Genomic DNA, 22,581 nt, shown 5'->3' with positions numbered 1-22,581 from the left:
CTTTACTAGGAAGAACTTTCCTACTTGGGAATTTCAGTTTAAGATGTCTTTGAAAGGAAACAAATTATCAAATCATATTGATAGTTCTGCTAAAGTTCCCACTGATGAAAAGGAATTTGCACAATAGGAGGTCAAGGATGCTAAGGTGATCTCCTAGCTACTGGGAACGATTGAGCCCCATCTTGGCACCAATCTTCGTTGTTTTACTGCAGCTCAGGCTATGTGGAACTACCTGCATCGTATTTATCACCAAGACCACAGCGCTCTGAAATTCCAATTGGAGTTGGAAATTAGTAATTCCAATCAAGGTAATTTGACCATTGAGCAATTTTATTCTGATTTTATTAATCTTTGGAGCGATATTCTGCTATTATTCATGCTAAGGTTCCTCCTATGACCCCCATGGCTCTTCAAGCGGTTCATGCTAAGATTCAACACAATCAGTTTTTGATGAAGCTTCGACCTAAAGTTGAGCCTGTTCGAGCCGGTTTATTGAACCGTAATCCGGTTCCTTCTTTGGATACTTGTTTGGGAGATTTATTGCGTGAAAAACAACGGTTATCCACTCAGATGGGTATGACTTCTGAAAATGTCTTTTCTGAGGCTGTGAATGTAGTCTATGCCACACAAGGATGCAAGAAGAACAAGTTGCAGTGTTTCAGTTGCAAGGAGTTCGGTCATATTGCTCGCAACTGTCCTAAGAAAGTTTGTAACTACTACAAGAAAAAGGGTCATATCATCAAAGACTGTCGAGTGAAGCCTTGAAATCGCAAATCCCAAGCCTTTCAAGCTTCTGTTTAGTCCTCATCTTCTTTTGTGCCCCCCATTGTAAGCTCTTATTCATCTTTTCTCACACCTGCCATGGTCCAACAGATGATTGTGTCTGCCTTTACAGCTTTATGCCTGCAAGGTACGGGTCCTAACTCCACTTCTTCTTGGATTGTTGATTCGGGTGCTTCTAATCATATGACTGGTAGTACAACGGTTTGTAAGTATGGAGGCACGCAAACTATTCATATTGTTGTTGGCAATACTCTTCCTATTACTACTGTTGGTGCTTTGGGCTCTTCATTTCGAAATGTTTTTGTCTCTCCTGGATTATCTACAAATTTGATTTCTATTGGACAATTGGTGAATAATAACTGTGATGTTCATTTCTCTCGTGGTGGTTGTCTTGTGCAGGATCAGGTGTCGGGGACGGTGATCGCGAAGGCGCCTAAAGTGGGAGGGACGTCTTTTTCCTTTACAATTTTTAATTCCTAATGTTGTTTCTCTTGCTTGTACGGCTACTAATAATTCCTAATGCAAACAAAGTCCGGATCTCCCAGAATGTGGTTTTCTTCAAAAATCAATATTTCTTTCAGTCTTAGGTTATTTCTAATCCTCCTATTACTCTTCTTTCCACTTTTGATGATGTGTCTTCTTCTATTGAGGGATTTAAACCAGGTATGGTGTATCATTGACGTCTTCCCCCTTCTTCAACGCCCCTTCCAGACACTGATCCGTCATCTGATTCTATGGTTATTATGACTCGGCACTCCACCCGGGTTACACATCCACCGGATAGGTATGACTTTCCTCATACCTTACTTATTGCCACTCTCGACATTGTTTCTGTTCCTCACTCTTATACCCAAGCAGCCACCCAAGCATGTTGGCAACAAGCCATGCAAGAAGAAATCCAAGCTCTTCAAGACGATCACACTTAGAATCCTGTGACTTGTCCCTCTGGTGTCAAACCTATTGGATGTAAATGGGTGTACTCAGTCAAGTTTCGATCTGATGGCTCATTGGACCGATATAAGGCCCGTCTCGTGGCTCTTGGGAACCAGCTGAAGTATGATATTGATTATGAAGAGACATTTGCATCTATTGCCAAAATGACTACTATGCGGACTATCTTGGCACTTGTTGCGTCGCAAGAGTGGTCTCTCTAGTAGATGGATGTGAATAATGCTTTTCTACATGAGGATGTGAAGGAAGAATACTTTTAACCTCGTCCAGATGGGGATTTGAAGGAAGAACGCCTTTCGATGCCTTCCTCGCCCAGATTGGGGTCTCTGGGGAGCCTTTTAACCTCCTACTCAGGAGGTGACACAATAATACTTTTTAAAATATGCTTAAAATCCTTTAAAAAAATAAGAAGGTCCAAGGCTCAATTAAAGAAAATAGTCCACTTAAAACACTCAAAAAAGCTTCTGAAATATAGAAAATCAAGCCCAATTTAAAATAAGAGGTGGCTGACTTAAATAAAATTAAAACAAGCCCATGCTAGTCAGCCCATCCCAAAAGATTTAGGGTCATTTTTGGTGAAAAGAAAATACTAAAAGTTTAAGGCTCTTCCAGGAGGTTACATGGCTAGCTTTTTAGTGGTAATTTCTGTAAATACTAAAAAGATATGTATAACTGATAGGGCTAAGGACTTAAAAGCAATTTTGTATTTTGAAAAAGTAATGATGTGATTTAACCTTTCAGATGGCCGATACTGTAAATACCAAAACTACCCATGCTAATAAGTTATAACTGACTGCTGCTTTTTATTTTGCAAAGGAACCGAGAGAAAGCTTTGAGAGAAAACTGTGAGTCATAGAGAGAGAAAAGCTTTCAAACCGAAAACAGTGAAGGGGAGGAAAGATTCCGGCGTGGGCTTACCGGAAATCTATGGGTTCGCCAGGGTTGGGCTGGTTGGCACTTTCTGAGTTGCCTAGAAGGTGGTCCGACATCCCCTGATGTGATAGACGATGGCTGGGAAAACGCAAGACTATTTTATTCTTGGTGGGTTTTTCTCTGGTTGCTGTGTCTGCTATGGTAGGTAGTGTGTAAAAGTTTCCTAGTTTTTGCTGAGGGTCTCGTGGGTTTTATAGAGAGGGAAAAAGGAAAGTATGTGAGTGATCAGGAGACTAGGCTAGAGTTTGAAGTTGTATAGACTTTAGTTTTTTTTTTTTTTTTTTTTGAAAGTTGAGTTGGAGTTAATTTCAAATTAGGAATAGAAACCAAACAGAAAGATGAAGAAGGCATACTGCTTAAACAGTAGAGAAATCCTATCCCAAACAAATTACTTCCTCAAAACATATTTAATAATAATAATAATAAATCACACTTTTGAGATCGGATGTTACAAGTACATTGGATGTATACAAGAGAAAACACCTAGTTGGAGTGCAAAAAAAAAAAAAAAAAAAAAAAAAGGTATAAACCCATCTAGGAAAATGGACCTAACAAAGCCCTAGCCCTAGCCCTAGCCCAAAGACGCACCTTCCCCAAACCACCACCAGTGCACCAATGCTTATCCCACCAAACCAGATTTTGCCCTTACACCAAACCACTGTAAATTAACTCCAAACGGGCCTACTAAAAATAGACAATTGGTTCTGTCTTCCCTCTTATCCTCCCTCAACTTGAACTACCTCCCTTATCGTCATAGTTGATTGCCCAAGTAAGACGCTTCAACTCTATGCTCTTCTTAGATCTTAATTTTCCACCAAGTACACGGCCCACCTTTATTGCAGTGAGCAGTACTGTGAATTGGTCCTCGAATCCTTTCATGTAATCTTCACACACTGTCGTATCTCATTTACCTGTCCAAAACCCAATCCGATGATGAATCAGCTATATTGTTAATCGGTGTGAGAGATAAAGGACAACATCTTTTGCAGTCTCCACTCCAAACTATGGACCAGGCCCTAAAGATTCACCCTCGCAAGCCACCAATGACAACCCCGTCCCTTCCGCCAAACTAGTTCCTAAAACTCGCATCTCCTCCACAGCGCTATTGAAGCTGTCACCACGTTGGCCAAAGTTGTGTCGACCCACAAGATGCCTGAAGAGGTACACCGGTTACCTCCGACATGAGTGGTGGAACCATGGTCGCCTTTTGAATTTGGGGGTTAGCGGAAACTCCCCCAAAACTCGGCGATACCTCAGATTTCGTTGCGGGTGCCATCGATTCGATGAAAAGAGCATTAACTACGCAACTCGTCAGCGATTTCCGAGTCACCTTTAGTGAGGGGCAGTCCATTTCAGTTGTCTCCACGCCAATACCAAACATAGAACCCACTTCAAATGTAGATGACCCACCTTTCCTTTTGACCCTCCACACTCGCCTGGGTATAGATTGTGTATCTACCAATTGAAATTCTCATAAACATCAAAGATAACTATAGATTTGAATGAAGCAATTTTCTAAAATCTTATGAACATGTGAGCTGATGAACTAGATACTTTCATTCTCTTTGGTTTTTGGCTGGGGGGAGCACCAAAGGGATGTTGAAAAAGGATAATGGGGATCAACTACAAGATATTCGTGTGAAACATAATAGAGATTATTGCATAATGGATCTTCATCATCCACAAGGAAATAAATTTACAAGGGAGCTCGCCACCATGCATTGTGTATCCGTTTCCATATAGAATATAATGTGCATCCTACATAGAAGTAACCACAATCTACCAACCACAGGATTATAATCTCAACACATAAATAATCTTGTTCACCCTAACTTGGAAATATGAAGAGATACAATTCTTGAAGCAGCATAAGACAAGATGGAACCTTAACATGATGATATCAGATCTTTGGTTCCTTAGTGCCCATTTGATTTTGAGTTTAAGAGCTCGAAACTATTTTTAACAATTTACTATTTTAAAGAAAAAATGGTATGTTTGGTAAATTTATAAAAAGTGCTTTAAGCACCTAAAAAGGTGAGAAAGCTGGAAATCCACTTTGTTTAAGCCTTTGTTGAGATAAGCACCTCCAAAGAACACTGAAAACCACCGTAACAATTTTAAAGCTGCTTTAGCCATATGTTTACCAAACAATAAACAGCTTTTCAAGAGTGGAACTTTTAACAAAGCTCTACAATTTAAAGCTCTATCACCTACAACAATCCCAAGCATGCACTTAACAAAAAGAATATATATACACATATATATGGATTGATCTTTTACCGGTAGATCGTAGGCTAGGATGATGTTGTTGCTTTCCAGACTGTAGCAAATGGTATCAACAGGTCAACAGGGTTGAAGGGAAAAGATGAAAAAAATAAAAATGAAACAACAGTTTATATAAACAGTGTCAAACCTGAGAACAGATAATTTCTGCCCTAATGAAGCAAAAAGTACAAGGCTACCATTAGAAGGAGAAATGCATAGGTCCTTAATAACTTTCATATTTGAAGGAAGAAAAATATCTTCTTTTTCATGTGGAGGCATCAAGCTCATCTGCAAAAACATGTTCACAAAAAACATAGTTACAATAACTTTTGGAGAAGTTCCACCAAGTCCAAATTATGCATATGATGTTAATGAAGCCATAATTGTCAAGAAACATTACTTTTGTAAGCACAGAGGTTGCACCCATCTCAGACCGCCTTCGCACAATTAATAGAATTTCGCTAGAAGCATCTACATCAATTAAGCGTGCACCATCTAGCCAGAACTCTTTCTAAAGAAATAAAAATAAATAAATAAAGGTTAAATTCTGTGGGCAGCAAAATTACTCAATGAATCAATTCAGCGCAGAAGTAATGAACAAGAAGAGGATACAAGAGATGAAACAAGAAACAATAAATCTCAATCTGAATAAATGTATACAAATATTTACAAGCTTGAACTAGAAGATCAAACAAGAAAGGCCCTAACTCCATGTTTTCATCATAGTAGTCCATCTATCAAGTTGTTGTTGATGGAAGTGAAGAGTAACAAATGAAACATTTCTCATGGAAAAACTTGGAAAAGCAAGATTTTTCAATGCTGTACAATGAAAGTTCACAACCCAGAGCCTACTTGTGTTAAATCCTTTTGCATTGTTAATTTCTTTCTTTCCCATATTTGAATTTGGTTGTAATCGGATGTTGATTCATCTTCTTGGTAGGATATACTGTAGATTTTCCTCTAATAACCAAAAAGATAGCTCCTAAATTGCAGAGAAAGCTAATTTGGTATCGAAAAATATAAATTTAACAAGTTTCAACCATTTCACTAAATGACAACTGTGCAGACAGACTACAAATGCTAAGGAAACTTATAGACAATATAAATACAATTGTCCCCCGTACATCAAGATCTAATGGCTGTATTCGAAAAGTAAGTTTCAGGTGTGCAAGAGAGAGAGAGAGGGAGGTGTGAAGAAACATTTCAATACACTAATTCATTTGCCCCCTCAAATAAAGTTGCTCAATCACTTTGCTTCTAACAAATTTCTTCCATCATCCAGCATCATTCCTTCACCTACATGATTCCTTAAAAGCCATCTATAATCTAGGGTGCATTCTGAACTTTCATTAATCACAAAGACCACTCAAGAACATGAAAACTGATTGATAGTTCAGTTTCCATACACCAGTTATATCATATCATATACCTGTGGATAACCTCATCAAACGGAATGTGATCCACTGATTAATGTGTAAGCTTACTGGAGATCAGTTGGTCATATATTGCTTTGTTATGGTGCTGCAAGAGAGTTCATTGGGTGATCCACGAAAGGTAACTCCAGTGAATTTTGGCTGGAAGGGTTTGTTTCCAAGATAAACTTTGAAGTTTGGTATGGAATGATATTCCACTATGAATAATGAGCATGATTTATTGGGAGAGGAATAACATAGATTTTCAATGGTGTTGAGCTTTCCATTCTCCAGCTTAAGACATTCTCTTTTTGAGATCACTGTATGAGGAGGGGATGTCTTTTTGTGGTTGTATTTCCATTTCTTTGTTTTCTTTTTATATTTTATATGTAAGATAATTTTATCCTGTAATCTTTGGGAAAGAAACAACATGAGGGAGCAATATCTCTTCCCTTCACTTCCTTTCCCGCATGTATAGCATGACAAGTCAAGCTCTGAGTTGTCCTGCCCATTCCTTTCAAACAATTAGGTGTAATTCGGTGTGTCGCGGTCTCTAGACCTAACCATCTTCCCCGCTATTTATTTATGAAAAAAATGTTTTGAGAAGAAGAAATGTCTCCTTCATTAACTTACCTTTTGCATACACGTTATGTTCTGAAGGTTTTATCTTCTTTTTAATAAAATTTTTGTTATGGAACAAAAAAATGTAGTAGCGATAGGTGCAGATTTAAAAAGGGTAGGGAACAGAGCATAGAGGAAAGCAAGAAATGGCAGACCTGTAATATGAAACTTCTAGAAGATTCTTGCCCGCAGAAAGCTGAGCCAAAGTTTTGTCCTGCAAAGTATCATTGAAGGTACAAATGTTTTTACACAAGTCAATGCAAGGGAAGAGAAAAGATGCATTTTGGTACTCCAGCATAAAAAGAAGGGAAAATGCATCTAAAACCATAAAAGCATTAAGTAAAAGAAATCTAGAAGGTGGACATAAATGGCCTAACCACAGAATTGCATTAGAGAATATGAAATATAAGTTTTCCCCTTGAATTACCTAGGGGTGTCGATATGTGACACGACCCATAAACTAAACATAAATAAGATACGAAATTAACTCGTTCCGGTCAATAACAGATTTATATACAGGTCAATAACGGATCAAACCACTTAACCTGAAATCAAACCGTTTGCCCGTTTTGATTTTATTTTAAAATTACAATTTTAATGTTGTTGAGTTGTAATATTGATATTTTTTAGTATGCTTATCTTCTTATTATTAGAATTGTAATTTTAGACCTATGCTCATATTTGTTATTGTAGGTTTGTAATATTAGTTTTTACTATATGTTAAAATTTGAAAAATATTGATATTTTTTATTAGTAGGTAGTCTTATTTTTTTAAAGATATTGTGGCTACTAATAAAGATAGATTTTAACTTTTATGTTTGTAAACGAAAATGGAGAGAAAAGTGGGGAGAAAAATATTAATCACTTTCTTATATCCACAGTGTACACACAAGCATATATATATACCCTAAAACCAAGAGACACATATACCCCTATACAAACACATTATAGACAATATATTCTAACACTCCCCCTCAAACTGGGGCATATACATTATATAAACCCAGTTTGAAACAAATAGGTTTTAAACGACTCCAACACAAAGATTTAGTAAACACATCTGCGAGTTGATCTGCGGACTTCACAAAAGGCGTAGCAATGTCACCACTTAGTATCTTATCTCGAATGAAGTGACAATCAATCTCTATATGTTTAGTCCTCTCATGAAATACCGGGTTAGAGGCAATATGCAGTGCAGCTTGATTATCACAAAATAGCTGGAGAGGGATAGGAGCTGGAAACCCAATCTCTTGAAGAAAGTGTTGTAACCATGTCAGCTCACTAGTAGTATGTGCCATTGCCCTGTATTCCGCTTCCGCACTAGAACGAGCTACTACTGTTTGTTTCTTACTCTTCCATGTAACCAAGTTACCTCCTACAAAGGTACAATATCCAGTAGTAGATCTTCTATCTGAAGGAGATCCTGCCCAATCAGCATCTGAAAATGCTTCAACTCTAAGATGTCCATTTGGTCGATATAATATTCCAAGACCAGGTGCTCGCTTGAGATAACGAAGAATATGAACCACAGCATCCCAATGTGAGATCCTAGGCGTTTGTAAAAACTGACTCAGTACACTCACTGCATAAGAGATGTCTGGTCTAGTGATGGTAAGATAGTTCAATTTCCCAACAAGTCTTTGATACATACCTGGATCTCTAAACAGCTCCCCTTCTTCTTTCAAGAATTTACGATTGGGATCCATAGGGGTGTCAATAGGTCGTGCACCCAACATGCCGGTTTCTTCTAACAGATCGAGTACATATTTCCTCTGAGATAGGTTGATGCCCTCTTTAGATCTACTGACTTCAATTCCAAGGAAATACCTAAGTTTGCCCAAGTCTTTCGTCTGAAATTGATCATGTAAAAATTGCTTTAGTCTAATAATTCCAGCAGAGTCACTCCCAGTGATTACAATATCATCCACGTATACAACCAACAAAATGTGACCTGCATCACTATGCAAGTGAAATACCGAGTGGTCTGTTTGGCATCTGTGAAGACCAAAGTTCAATACAGCATCAGAGAACCTTCCAAACCATGCTCGAGGAGATTGTTTCAAGCCGTATAATGCCTTTTTCAACCTGCATACAGTACCTCGATACTCCCCCTGAGCAACAAACCCAGGTGGTTGCTCCATATAAACTTCCTCATGCAAGTCGCCATGGAGGAATGCATTTTTTACATCCAGCTGAAATAAGGGCCAGTCTAAATTAGCAGCAAGAGAGATTAGCACTCGGACAGAAGATATTTTGGCAACTGGAGAGAATGTCTCTTCGTAGTCAATGCCATAGGTTTGAGTATAGCCCTTTGCAACCAGGCGGGCTTTCAGACGTTCCACAGAACCATTAGGATGAAATTTGATAGTGTATACCCATTTACAGCCAACAGGTTGTTTACTAGGTGGTAGTGGAACAAGATCCCATGTGCCATTATGATGAAGAGCATCCATTTCACTTTCCATAGCTGTCCTCCATCCCGGATCAGATAATGCATCCTGAAGTGTCTTAGGAATAGAGAGTTTTGAAACTTGAGATGTAAAACATGAGAATGAAGGAGATAAGGCATGATATGAGACAAATTGACTAATAGGATGTTGAGTAACACAAGAACGACTACCTTTGCGAAGAGCAATAGGTAGAGAGTCTGAAGTACTGGGTAACTCAAGATCTGAAGATGGAGGCACGACTGGTTGGGGCAACTCAAGATCTGAAGATGGAGGCACGATTGGTTGAGACAACTCAAGATCTGAAGATGGAGGCACGACTGGTTGAGGCATGGGAGCCGGCGGCCGCGAGCGACGTGAGTAAACCTGCGGTTGTGAGGGAGATTGTGAGGGAGATAATGTAAGGGTAGGTAATGGTAGAGGGTCACACTCAACACTTGAAGATGTATTTGAAAAAAAAGGTATGGACTCAAAGAAGGTAACATCAGCACTTGTGAAATAGCGTCTAAGAGTAGGACTATAGCAGCGATATCCTTTTTGAGTCCGAGAATAACCAACAAAGAGACACTTGGTAGAACGGGGGTCAAGTTTATCAAAGCCTGGACCAAGGTTATGAACAAAGCAAACACATCCAAAGATTTTTGGTGGAAGAGAAAAAGGTGAAGATGACGGAAACAAGACGGAGAAGGGAGATGAACCATTAAGAATAGATGAAGGCATACGATTAATAAGATGACAAGCAGTAAGAACACCATCACTCCAAAACCGTTTAGGAACATGCATATGTAGCAATAGTGCTCGGGTTACATCTAACAAATGCCGATTTTTGCGTTCTGCCACCCCATTCTGTTGGGGTGTATATGAACATGATGTTTGATGAACAATTCCTTTGTCACTTAGGTAAGTAGCAAAGGCACCAGATAGATATTCCCTACCATTATCAGAACGCAAAATCTGAACTTTTTTATTAAACTGAGTTTTAATTTGTTTCCAAAACATTTGAAATATGGAAAGAAGTTCAGATCTGGCCTTTATCAAAAACAACCATGTCACACGAGAGTAGTCATCAACAAATGTAACAAAATATTGAAACTTGTTTGATTCAATGTTGATTGGTCCCCATATATCAGAGTGAACCAATTCAAAAGGACTCGATGCACGTTTATCAATACGAGGAACAAAAGACACACGATGGTGTTTACTAAGTTGACACGCTTCACAAGAAAAGGGGGACACACTCCCCAAGTTCTTAATTTGACACTTCAAAAGAGAAAGTGAGGGATGACCCAGGCGACAGTGCCATTCAAAAGCAGATGATGAGGGGGTTGTAAGAGCTCGAGTGGGTGACTGTTGAACATCAAGATAATACAGACCACCAGCTTCATGCCCCGTACCAATCTTGTTCCCCGTCTTGAGATCCTGAAAAACACATGAAGAGGGATAAAAGGTCACTGAACATTGTAAACTTTGAGTAATCCTACTAATAGACAACAAACTAAAAGGAAAACTCGGAGCATGTAGGACAGATGACAAGGATATGGAATCAGTGAGTTTAGTGGATCCAATGCCTGTAACTTTAGCAAGAGAACCATTAGCAAGAGTGACACTTTTTACAGATGGTACAGTATTTAATTTAGACAGGACAGAAGACAAACCGGTCAAATGTTCGTTAGCTCCTGAATCAATGATCCATGGACCCTGAGTGGGTGAAACAAGACATGCAGATGCTATACCTGAGTGGGTAAGAGTAGCTGTGGAAGATGAAGCCCCTGTGTGACCCAAAAACCGCTCATACTCCTCCTTTGATATACTGATCATATCTGAAGATCTGTTGGAGCTCGTTGGCTGTGAATCATCTTGAACAGTGGCTTGATTAGCAGACCCAGATGGTCTACCATGCAGATTCCGATTAGCAGACCCAGATGGTCTACCATGTAGATCCCAACAATAATCCACTGAGTGATTAGTGCGACCACAATGGGTGCACTTACGAAATTCACGACCTCGAGTGCGATTATCTCTTCCCCCACGTGCACCCCCACGTGCACCTCTTCCACTCTGACCTCCACGTCCAGCAGGAGCAACATAGGAAGCAGTTAAAGCAGATCTCTCGTTACTCTGATCAGAAGATAATGTAGCTCGTTGAAGTCGAGAGAATACATCAGGAAATGACGGAAGCTGTGGACTTGCCAAAATCTGAGACCGCACTGACTCATATTCCGGTTTTAAGCCAACCAGGAAGCGAACAATATTAAAATCTTCTCGTTGTTTCAGCATACTTGGAACATCAGAAGTGACGGGTTGATACACTTTGAGTTCTTCACATATGCCCATCACTTGAGAATAATATTCTTCCAGGCCCAAAGCATTCTGTTCCAACACGAAGAATTGTTTACACAACTCATAAATACGAGTTATGTTTCCAGCACCTGAATACATCTGTTTAAGATGCCCCCACACCTCTTGAGCAGTGTCAAAATGTATTAAACTCGAGCAGATACTAGGTTCAATACTAGTCAACATCAGAGATAATATTTGAGCATCTTCCTGCTCCCATTGAGCAAATGTAGGACTAGTCGAAGCAGGAATAGGATCAATCAGATGAGTACGGCGAAGACCCTTGCCTTTCAAAAACATTTCAACGGATCTCGACCACAGCATGTAATTCTTTCCATTTAACTTCACTGAAGTCATAGGCATATTGATATTTGGTGCAAGTGACATCGACTCAAATTTATTTGCCATGGGAAATATACCAATATATCACAACAGTCCACTTAGAAACAAAGATTTCACGTAAAAATCATGAAACGTGGACCAAAACTGGAAAAAACAATCTGGAAACGTAGAAATCCAGATTAAAAACCCAAATCCCGAGCCTGTATTGAGTGAAATAAGTCTGAACCGGTCAAAAAAGCGTTGTACCGGTTCGGAACCGGACTGTATCGGTCTGAAAGTCGCCGGAATCGGACTGTATCGGCCGAAATCGGCTCTGTTTCGGCCGGTATCGGCCTGTTTCGGCCGGTATCGGCCTGTTTCGGCTCTGTATCGGCCGAAATCGGCCTGTTTCGGATCGGATCCGGTTCGAGGCCGGTATGCACTGTCTCGGATCGGGTCGGACTCGGATCGGGTCCGGGTTGGCCTCGGGTCGGGTCTGGCTTGTTTGGGCTGCGCCGGATAAGCCTATCCTAACCGAGGATAGGTTTAATCTATCCGTGTTACCAAACACGTTTTATTCCAACCTGGAATAAAACCCTATACAGGTTCAGGAGTACTCCTACTCCAGAACTAGAATACGAGTTTACCTGCAACCAAACGAAGCTGGATCGACGGACGGCAACCTCTTCCGGCGGCTGGAGACGACGGCAACCAAGCTTGGAGACAACAGAATCGGCCGGCGAGCTCACCCCTAGTGTCCAGTACCCGAGATGATGCCGGAACCTGGCCGGAAAACACTTCAACCACCACACGGCGCCGGCAACCACAAAAACCACACGGAAAGCACACGGAAACACTCCGGCGAGCACAAACACCACACGAGCTACACTTGAAAAATATTCTCAACCCACACAGAGCTCGGATTCGTGAGAATCGGCTCTGATACCATGTAAACGAAAATGGAGAGAAAAGTGGGGAGAAAAATATTAATCACTTTCTTATATCCACAGTGTACACACAAGCATATATATATACCCTAAAACCAAGAGACACATATACCCCTATACAAACACATTATAGACAATATATTCTAACAATGTTAAATTATGTTAATAAAGTCAAATGGGCTATATGTGTTAGTTCAACCTATTTACATTAAATGGGTTTAAATGACTCATGTTATGTTGACCTATTTCTAATTAATTATTAACAGGTTAAAACGGGTGACACGATACGACCCATTATCTAAATGAGTTGAATTAGGGTTTGAAAATTTGATACGTTTAGCTTGACGGGTTTGGGTTCGGGTTGATCTATATAATCGAATATTCATGAATTGACATGACAAGAACACGATCCGAATACACGATTTGCCACCCTTAGAATTACCCAATGTGCACTTGTGGGAAACTCTTTGCCGAGGGCCTGTGCACCCCTGAAATTAGTCAAGACGTTATTCCTGGATACCCAGTGCCAATAAAAAAATAAAAAATAAAATAAAATAAAAAAGAAATATAAATATATATATTCATGATGAAATATTCACATATAAATGCAAATATATGATTCTAGACACAAACACTCATGTATACATGTATGTGCCAAACACACATGAAATTCAATTTTCATAAGGCAAAGATTTTCCATTTCAAAAGATGATTACCAAACACAGATCTTCCTTGGTGATTCCCACCAGCTTTTACTGCTCCAGATGGCCTGCTCTGCATATCTTTTAATAAATTCTCCAAATATATTTTCCTCTACAAAGCAAAATTTTCAAACAAAACATTACAAGTAAGGCAAAACATATTCAAAAGAAAAAGATCAACTTTCTTCAAACTAAACCTTCTAGTGAGAAATTTGCAACTACATTGATTAAAATAGTAAAAAATACCGGATGCAGTTCTTAAATTCAGTTCTTTCTATGTGAACATGGCAATAAAACTAATGATTCTTAAAATGAAGTATGCACAAAAATCAAGGCTGAATAAACAAATGCCTAAAGCAGATGACCACAGTGCCTAATTGGAAGAGACATATGAAAGGCAATACGGCCAAGTTGGCAAAATTGAAATTGAGGTATGAGGCAAGCAATAATTAAATAATAACAATAATAATTTAATAATACTTGCTTAAACAAACTAGAGACAGAAGTATGAAAAGAGACGGAAAGCTTAGGCATACATACAAGATTATAATCAAACTGAGTAACCAAGAACAAAATAGTAGAAGCTCAGAAACAATGACTGCAGGTATTTGCTACAGAAGACAAACCAAAGCATAATGAGCACAAACCAGTAAGAGCTTTCAGTAACAACTTGCTCTAAAATGGATACAAGCAACACACTTGTATAGTTAACAATCAAGCATACCTCTGACAGTTGGCAAACCTTCACATGCAACTCGGCTTCTCTTTTTTTCCATTCAGCTTCTTTCTTACACCAATCAGCACCCTACAGATAGAATATAAAACTAAATAACTGCAGCACATGAAAACCAAGGACCACCGAGAAATAGCTCCTTTCACCATTATCCCTTCTTCATAGGTTTAGTTTACCAAACTAATCGTTGGTTTGCCAAACCTCCACTCATGTGGCAACCACCGCCATCAATTAAGGGAACAGTTTAGAAATACAAAACCATATTAATGACCATCTTTCTTTTTTCTTTTCCCAATAAAATTCCCACCTTCTTCTCGAGAGAAGCACACCTAGCCTCGAGTGACCGAATGTGCTGCAAACAAAATCAGCACATTTAGCATCCATGATTAAGCTTAAGATGCTAGCAAGTTTCTTTCCAAATTGTAATTCCCAACAAGATTTAAAGACACCTTTTGGGATTCTTCATCAACAGCAACAACCCGTGATGCAAAAAGCTTAGTTACATCCTTCAATGTGCATTTCCTATTGCATTGAGGACACTAAGAAGTGGGGAACTATGAATATTAATCCAATAAACAAATAGTTCTTTCGAAATTATAATGAAAAGCATGTCATGACCATGTAACTGATCACCTTGCCTGAGTTTTTTCGTTGTTTCAGCCATTTGTTGATGCAAGACATGCCATATATGTGCCCACAAGGAAGACAACTGCATTCCTCAAACAAAATAAATAATCAGATAATGAATATACCACATAGAAAAATTCTACTCATCATCCCTACACTACACACTACATACAATTTTTTTATTTTTCACTTACCAAATGTGTGGTGTATGGATGATGAGTAGAAGAATTCCTTTAATTTAGCAAGGATAAAACCAAAAAAACAAATCAAGTGTGGCTTTTGGTGTGGGGACAATGAGTAGAAGGGCTCACTATGTAATGAATCCAATATAATTAGTGAATAACAGAAAATTGGTACTTCAAGGGACCAAACCTCCACACTGCAATTTACTTTGAATTTTCTGGATGCCATTACTTGAAAAACGGAGCAAATAAATACAATCAGTTCCTAAAGAACACGATCTACATGACTCCACCTTTAAGCAACATGCTTAGGAGAACTGTACTACTTAAGGACTCGGGCAACAAGCCCATTACTCTACTGGACTACACAACATGGCCAACTATCAACAACTCCTAAAATACAAATAACATACGAAAATGAAAATAAACACATGTAATAATGTAAACCATCCGATTCCTTTTAAGGGCAAAGATTTGCTGGAGCCTTTTAGAGACATGACAGAGACCCTCATCCTTCGAGAACCTTGTCTACAAGGTGTCTGAACTTCCCTCTGAAATTCCAAATTTCTTCCCACGTTGCCTCTTCTTCGGCCATCCCGTGCCATTTCACTAGGAGCTCTATTGTCGCCTTTCTACCCTATCTCTTGAGGCGTCACTACAGTATCTTTTTTGGCTCGAGAAGGAGGGAGCCATCATTGTTGATTGGAGGCAGCGTTTGTTGTGGAATGGCAGTGGAGCCCAAGTGCTTCTTCAAACAAGAAACATAGAAGATCGGGTGGAGCCTCACTTCAGGTGGCAGCTGAAGACAGTATGCAACTGTTCCTAGCTTCTCATGAATTTTGATAGGCCTGTAAAATCTAGGAACCGTTCTGTCGAGCACTAGCTGAGAGTTGTCGATAGGGTTTATATCGAAGATAAACCCACTCACCTACTTCAAAACTCTGCTCTGTTCTATTCAGATCAGTGAATTTTTTCATCCTTTCTTGTGATTCCTGCATGTGACCTTTCAATACTCTCAAAATTTCATCTCGTTCTTTAAGGGTTTCTTCCACTACTTGGACCTTGGTCGTACCGGGAGTGAGCTGAAGGATTCTGACGATGGACTTGGGGTTGCCATGAAGCTTGAAGATGTTGTCAGAAAAGTCACCATGAAGCTTGAAGATGTTTTAATGACTTTTACGTTACTTTTCGTAGCACGTAGTTTGTAATTAGGCTCTCTTTTTTATACTCCCTATGTTCTCGAACTTTGCCTAATTACATGGATCAATAAAATCTTTCCTACTTATCAAAAAAAAAAAAGATGTGGTCAGCAAAGTGCCTTGCCTCAGTGCTAGCAATGTAAGGGTGGCTTAAAGGGATGAAGTGTGCGTACTTTGTCAACCAATCAACCATGACCATGATGAAATTGTTACCATGGGATGGGGGAAGCCCTTCGATAAAATCCATACTGAGATCTGTCCATGGCTAGTCTGGTATTGGAAGTGGTTGGAGGAGGCCTATTGGGTGCTAATGCTCAATCTTGTCTCGCCAACAAATTTCACACTCTCGAATAAATTGCTTCACCATAGCCTTCATGACAGGCCACCAAAAAAATTTTCTTACTCTAGCTAGTGTTTTGAGTGTCCTGCTAATGGGTTATCATGCATTTGTCGTAGGGCCAGTTGATGGAGCTATGTGTAAGCAGCTAGATGAATCCGGCCTTTATACAGTACAATATCGTGCCATAATGTATGTTTCCCATCTGTGAGTGTTCCCTCTTGTAGTTTACAATGGATTGTACCAAGTTGTGGGTCATCTAAGTGAGTTGACTTCATCTTGGTGAGCCATAGTGTCTCGGGTTGGGACCGGGAGATAGCATAGCTTGATTCCTACAAGGGACTTACTCTAGATAAGGCATATGTTGCCTTGTTTTCTCGACTTGCCTTGCATTCCGCTATGAACTCATACCCAATTAGCTTACATATATCCACTTTTGTTGTGTTGGGGTTCCAATTATTTGTTCCACCAGATATTTGAGAGCCTATTGATCAGTGTGTACCTTGAATTTCTATCCCAGCATTCAATTTATCCTCTCATCTCCCTCACCTGTAAAAAGTGTCCAAAAGAGATAATATTTCCCTTTGAAGCGAGAGAAACCCTAAGAGTGAACAATGTGCGAGAGAAAACCCTACGGTTTCCATCCCGTAGCCACCCATCTTCGACCAGCGAGTGGCACTCTACTATCACAGAAGAGGCTGACAGGCCTCGGCGCCCTTGTTGAGGGCCGTCCGGCATCAATCATCCCTCTAGCAAGTGTTTTTTTTTCTTTTTTTTTTCTTTTCTCGTAGGCGTCAACGACCATCGCCTAGGCCTTTGCCTTTGCCAACACCACAAACCTAACCGATGAACTCCAGCGACTTCTTTGAGGAGCCTCCGACATCGGTCCTCCTCCAGCGACTGGGAGTATTTCCGTTAAAGCAGTTTTGTGGGTACTGCGATCTGAGTCTCTAACTCTGGATAAGCCACAGACTTGACCGAAGGACGCCGGTGACTCCACTAAGGGACCTTCGACATCGGTCATCCTACAACGACCAGGAATTTTTTGTTTTTTCCGTAAGGGGTTCCTCTAATTTTTCATGGGCAGATCTGGTCATCGTGGGTATTTTTCCTTAAGATGGCGAAGCAGGAGTAGTAGGGTACCTAGATATCTTAGCATACAGCTGGTGAGTGTGTAGAATACCCGGAACAATTTTTAGATGGGAAATATGATCATTCATGCACTTGCTATACACTAGAATGTCATAAAAATAAATAAATAAATAACACGAATTTTCGCAAGTATGGCCAGAAAATGTCGCTCATTAGGCTTTGAAAGGTGGCTGGTGCATTAGTGAGCCCAGAGGGCATCACTAAAAACTCATAGTGGCCTTGGTGTGTTTAAAAAGCTGTTTTGGGAATATCATTTGGAAAAACCCTAATTTGGTGGTACCCCGACCTTAGGTCTAGTTTAAAAAAAATGATAGCCCCACATAATTCATCTAAAAGCTCATCAATGAGAGGGACAGGATACTTATCTTTGATTGTGACTGGATTGAGCGCCCTATAGTCAACACACATTTGCCAACTTCCATCCATCTTGCAAAAGAGGAGGACCGGAGATGAGTAAGGGCTTTGACTTGGGCAAATAATTCCATTGTTCAGCATTTCCTTCCCCAATCCTTCAATCTCTTCTTTTTGGTAGTAGGGATAGTGGCATGTTCGAACGCTAATAGGGCCTACACCTTCCCTTATTGTATTTTGTGATCTTGACTCCAGTGAGGGGGTAGCCCCTTAGGCTCTTGAAAAATAGAGTTAAATTGCTTTGAGGAATTGTAGTAGAAGAAGGTTCCCCTATTACCTCCACCAATTGAACCACCAAGCCCTTGACATTATTTTTTGTTTTGCATAGAATTCCTCCATTCTTGCTACTGTTGGGTTAGAAGGGATGAGTCCCCTTAATTGAATGGTTCGACGACTCCAACTGAAACTCATGGTAAGCATTGAAAAATCCCACAAGATAGGTCCCAATGTAGATAGCCAATTTACTCCTAAACAAGATCACAACCTCCAAGAGTTAGTAAATGAAGAGTGGTAGAAAAAACATGACCTTGTATGGCGAATTGCGTTGTCTCCATTTGCTACCATAATAGTCAATCTTCTACCTTCAAATGGGGACAGCTTAGCACGTTTCGCGACATCCGGATCAACAAAACCGTGAGTGCTCCCTATGTCTATTAACACTGTAGCTTACTAATTTCCTATCATTCCATACAGTCTCATGGTTTTTGGTGGATGTGTACCCGAGATGGCATGCAGTGAAATTTCCAGCACTTCCCCTTCCTATGTCTCCTCCACAACCTCCTCCTTAAGATTTTCATCGAGCACTTCCTCATCCTCATCTTTGTCTAATCCTTCCAGCAAGAACACCTTGGGGGCACGACACCTATGGCCAGGCGACCACTTATTGTCACAATAGAAACAGAGGTCACGATCTCCTCTCCTTCATTTGGGTTGAGGTAATTCCTTGGATGCTTAAAGTTAATTTAAGTTTGGGTGGAGGTCAGTTAGGTGTGTTGTGGATTGGTGGGCCAAAGAGCTTGGGGGTTGTGGTTTGATTAGGACCAGGTAATTCCTTGGATGCTTAAAGTTAATTTAAGTTTGGGTGGAGATCAGTTAGGTGTGTTGTGGATTGGTGGGCCAAAGAGCTTGGGGGTTGTGGTTTGATTAGGACCAGGTAATCTTGGGAAATTGTTTCATGATTGTTGTGAATAATTAGGTCCCAATGGGGTTTGGCTGGAGGGTCTGTGTGACTGCATCCAACGCCATATCTCTTCCTCATATAGGCGGGCCAAACCAAAAGTTGTGGGTAAGTTTGTGGGTCGAAACATGGTAACAATGATGCGTATGTCATCACAGAGACCAATAAGAAAGGTGCTAGACCCTAAAGTCCTCAGTGAGGTCAGGGATGTGATTAGAGAGTAACTCAAACTTTGTTTGTTACTCCTCAACTATAGTATTCCTTTGCTGAAGCTTAGTAAACTCCGCCACCGGGTTATCAAATGGTGTTGAGCCAAACCAAACACGCATAGCTTGGACAAACTCATTCCAAGTGTGGACTAGTTGAGATTCCAATAGCCATTGATACCATGTGAGAGCCTTTCCTTCCATGTGGAAGGAAGCAAGATGATTTTTTTTAGGGTTTGGGGTATTGTGATAAGCAAAGAACTGTTGAGCTCAGAAGACCCACCCCGTTGGGTCTTTGCCATCAAATTGTGGGAAATCAAGAAACATGGTGCGACTTTGAATTCCTCCTTGAGACTCAAAGAGGGGGTTTGGGTGAACGGTGTCAGTTTGTGGGATAATTAAGTCCAATGTTTTGGTTACTGCTGCTGCCGGGTTCATAGGTAGAGTTGAAGGGGTGGTGGGCAAGTTAGTGTTTGAGACAGATGGGTGTAGCTATTTGCCAGGTTGCCTACTTGCTGAATCAATTCCTCCAACTCCAACAACCCTTGTTGTCTCGACTGTGCTCCCATCAGCTGTGATTGCCCCTCTTTAATTTCTTTTTTTTCTATTTTTAGCTAAGCAATGGTCTCAACCAATTGTGCAAGGTGTGTGCCTTCCGCCATGGGACCAAACCTAGCTCTGATACCACTGTAATGACTGATATAATTAGTGAATAACAGAAGATTGGTACCTTGAGGGACCAAACCTCCACACTGCAATTTACTTTGAATTTTCTAGATGTCATTACTTGAAAAACAAAGCAAATAAATACAATCAATTCCTAACAGATTTCAGAACACGATCTACATGACTCCACCCTTAAGCAACATGCTTAAGATAACTGTACTACCTAAGGACTCCGGCAACAAGCCCATTACTCTACTGGACTACCCACAACCAACATGGCCCGCTACCAACAACTCCTAAAATACAAATAACACATAACCATGACCGAAAAATAACATACGAAAATGCAAATAAACACATGTAATAATGTAAACCATCCGATTCCTTAAAGGGCAGAGATTTGTTGGAGCCTTTTAGAGACATGACACTCTACCGCATAACCATATCATATGAAGATTCTGTGTTAATTATCGAATAAAACAAAACCTCAGTACACACTCATGCAATGTCAACCCTCATAATACATACTTTTAATGCTTTCACACTCCTTCAAATCCAAAATTCCAGATTACCCAGTTTATCAGTACAAAACCCAAACGAGAATTCCATTACCATTCTGCCCTATTACCTCCATATCAACCCTAAAAAGTTAGAACTTAATCTATCGAGTGTACGAATAGAACAAACTTGGCAGTAACTGAAGTGTGAGGAGTCAAAATTAGACTAAAATTGGAGAATTTTAGTCACTGAAACCTCATAGACGTATAAAATAAAGGGCGGCAAGTTTAAGATTTGGCACCAGATATGATGGCCACCGTCGGCGGTCCAAGCCTCCATGCAAATAGGGCAAAATAGGCCGTCGATTTCACTCCGACTCCACTCGTTGTCCTGCGAAGTCGACGAACACGCTTCTCCTCCTCCGGTTCTCCTCCGCTTGTACCCCGCTTCTTCGACCCCATATTCCAATGCCTCGTGAATTATGGGACCGTTGCGCGAAACTCCATGCAATTCTACCGCCGGAACGTATTCTTCGTCTTCCCCGTGGTCTTCATCTTCTTCTTCCTCATCTTCCTCTTCTTCTTCCTCCTCTTCTTCTTCTTCGGCTCGTTCTTGGTCTTCGAGGTCTAATGCCCCGTGTTGGGCGTATTGCTCATAGTTTTGGAGAATCTGAATATATTCAGGGTCAGCATTGTCGTCGTCGCCGTCTGGCATTAGCGGACTAGGGTGCGCGAAGTAAGTTTCTTTCTGGTTCTGTTGCGTGACGAGACACTGAAACTGAGAAGAAAGGATGCGCGAAGCGAGTTTCTTTCTGGTTCTGTGGCGTGACCAGACACCAGACACTGAAACTTAGAAGAGAGAAATGAGTAAAAAGAAGGTGATACCCGTTCGACGGGTTGTACGTTTTCTTTTTTAACGACCTGCTGATTTCCATGTCATTTTGGTTGCTTTTATTTTACAAGACAGCTTTATAAGGCCCCACACTGGTTAAAAATCAGGGAAATGCTTAGTAGCTTCCGCTCGGGCTGCCGCTGGCTTGCTCTCTTTTTTTTTATTTTTTAAGTTTTTGCTTAATGATTAAGTAAGAATTTTTTAATAATATTGTGATTTTTTTAAAAAAATATTTAAAAATATTAGAAAAATACATGTAAAAAAAGACCAAAAATAAAAATACACATTATAACTAACGGGAGTTATCAGCGGTAGTCATGATGGAGATGAAAAAAAAACCAACCACTTGTCACCTAAAAGTTAATTGAATTGTTGACAAAATCCTTAATTTTTGAGATGACACTTGTTGGCAAATTCTTTGATTTTAAAGGATAAGTCAAATTCCTTGATTGTAGGGAATGAAGCAAATCCCTTGATTTTAGAGATTAGATGGATTGGATGAAATGACCGAGTTGTTGCTTATAAAAATTAAGAATTTTACCAATTTGTTAATTAGTAGATTTATTTAATTAATTTTAAATATTGTTTCCCTTAGATTTAGGAGTTTAAATTATTTTGGATTGAGATCTAGATTGATGGAGGGCTAGCCAAATACTAACTCTATTTATTTCGGTTTTGCATGGTATTTTCTTTATTCTTTTTTTTTTTAATAAAAGTTTAATTCTTTTATTTTTGAGAATTGAGTGCTAACCTGAGTTAGTCTTGATTTTCATGTTCCAACCAA

The 22,581-nt window shown here is 39.9% G+C and overlaps 1 protein-coding gene across 3 annotated transcripts in view; it reads right to left on the bottom strand.

Annotated features, from left to right (window-relative positions):
* Positions 1 to 21,833, bottom strand: part of LOC122277280 (E3 ubiquitin-protein ligase RFWD3) — a 53,200-nt gene extending 31,367 nt beyond the window's left edge. For all 3 annotated transcript variants that reach the window (XM_043087228.1, XM_043087227.1, XM_043087226.1), the window contains exons 1-10: positions 21,208 to 21,833; positions 15,085 to 15,160; positions 14,901 to 14,990; positions 14,759 to 14,803; positions 14,443 to 14,523; positions 13,734 to 13,830; positions 7,121 to 7,179; positions 5,333 to 5,443; positions 5,081 to 5,220; positions 4,948 to 4,987 (exon numbers count right to left, since the gene is read on the bottom strand). In XM_043087228.1, coding sequence (XP_042943162.1) covers positions 4,948 to 4,987; positions 5,081 to 5,220; positions 5,333 to 5,443; positions 7,121 to 7,179; positions 13,734 to 13,830; positions 14,443 to 14,523; positions 14,759 to 14,803; positions 14,901 to 14,990; positions 15,085 to 15,160; positions 21,208 to 21,620 — 1,152 coding nt within the window. In that variant the 5' untranslated portion in view covers positions 21,621 to 21,833. The remainder of the gene's footprint in view (positions 1 to 4,947; positions 4,988 to 5,080; positions 5,221 to 5,332; positions 5,444 to 7,120; positions 7,180 to 13,733; positions 13,831 to 14,442; positions 14,524 to 14,758; positions 14,804 to 14,900; positions 14,991 to 15,084; positions 15,161 to 21,207) is intronic.
* Between the last annotated feature and the right edge of the window lie 748 nt (positions 21,834 to 22,581).

Source organism: Carya illinoinensis, chromosome 9 (genome assembly GCF_018687715.1).
Source record: "Carya illinoinensis cultivar Pawnee chromosome 9, C.illinoinensisPawnee_v1, whole genome shotgun sequence".
NCBI lineage: Eukaryota > Viridiplantae > Streptophyta > Magnoliopsida > Fagales > Juglandaceae > Carya > Carya illinoinensis.
Note: the sequence above shows the minus strand (reverse complement) of the source record. Positions and strands in the feature narration are given on the sequence as shown.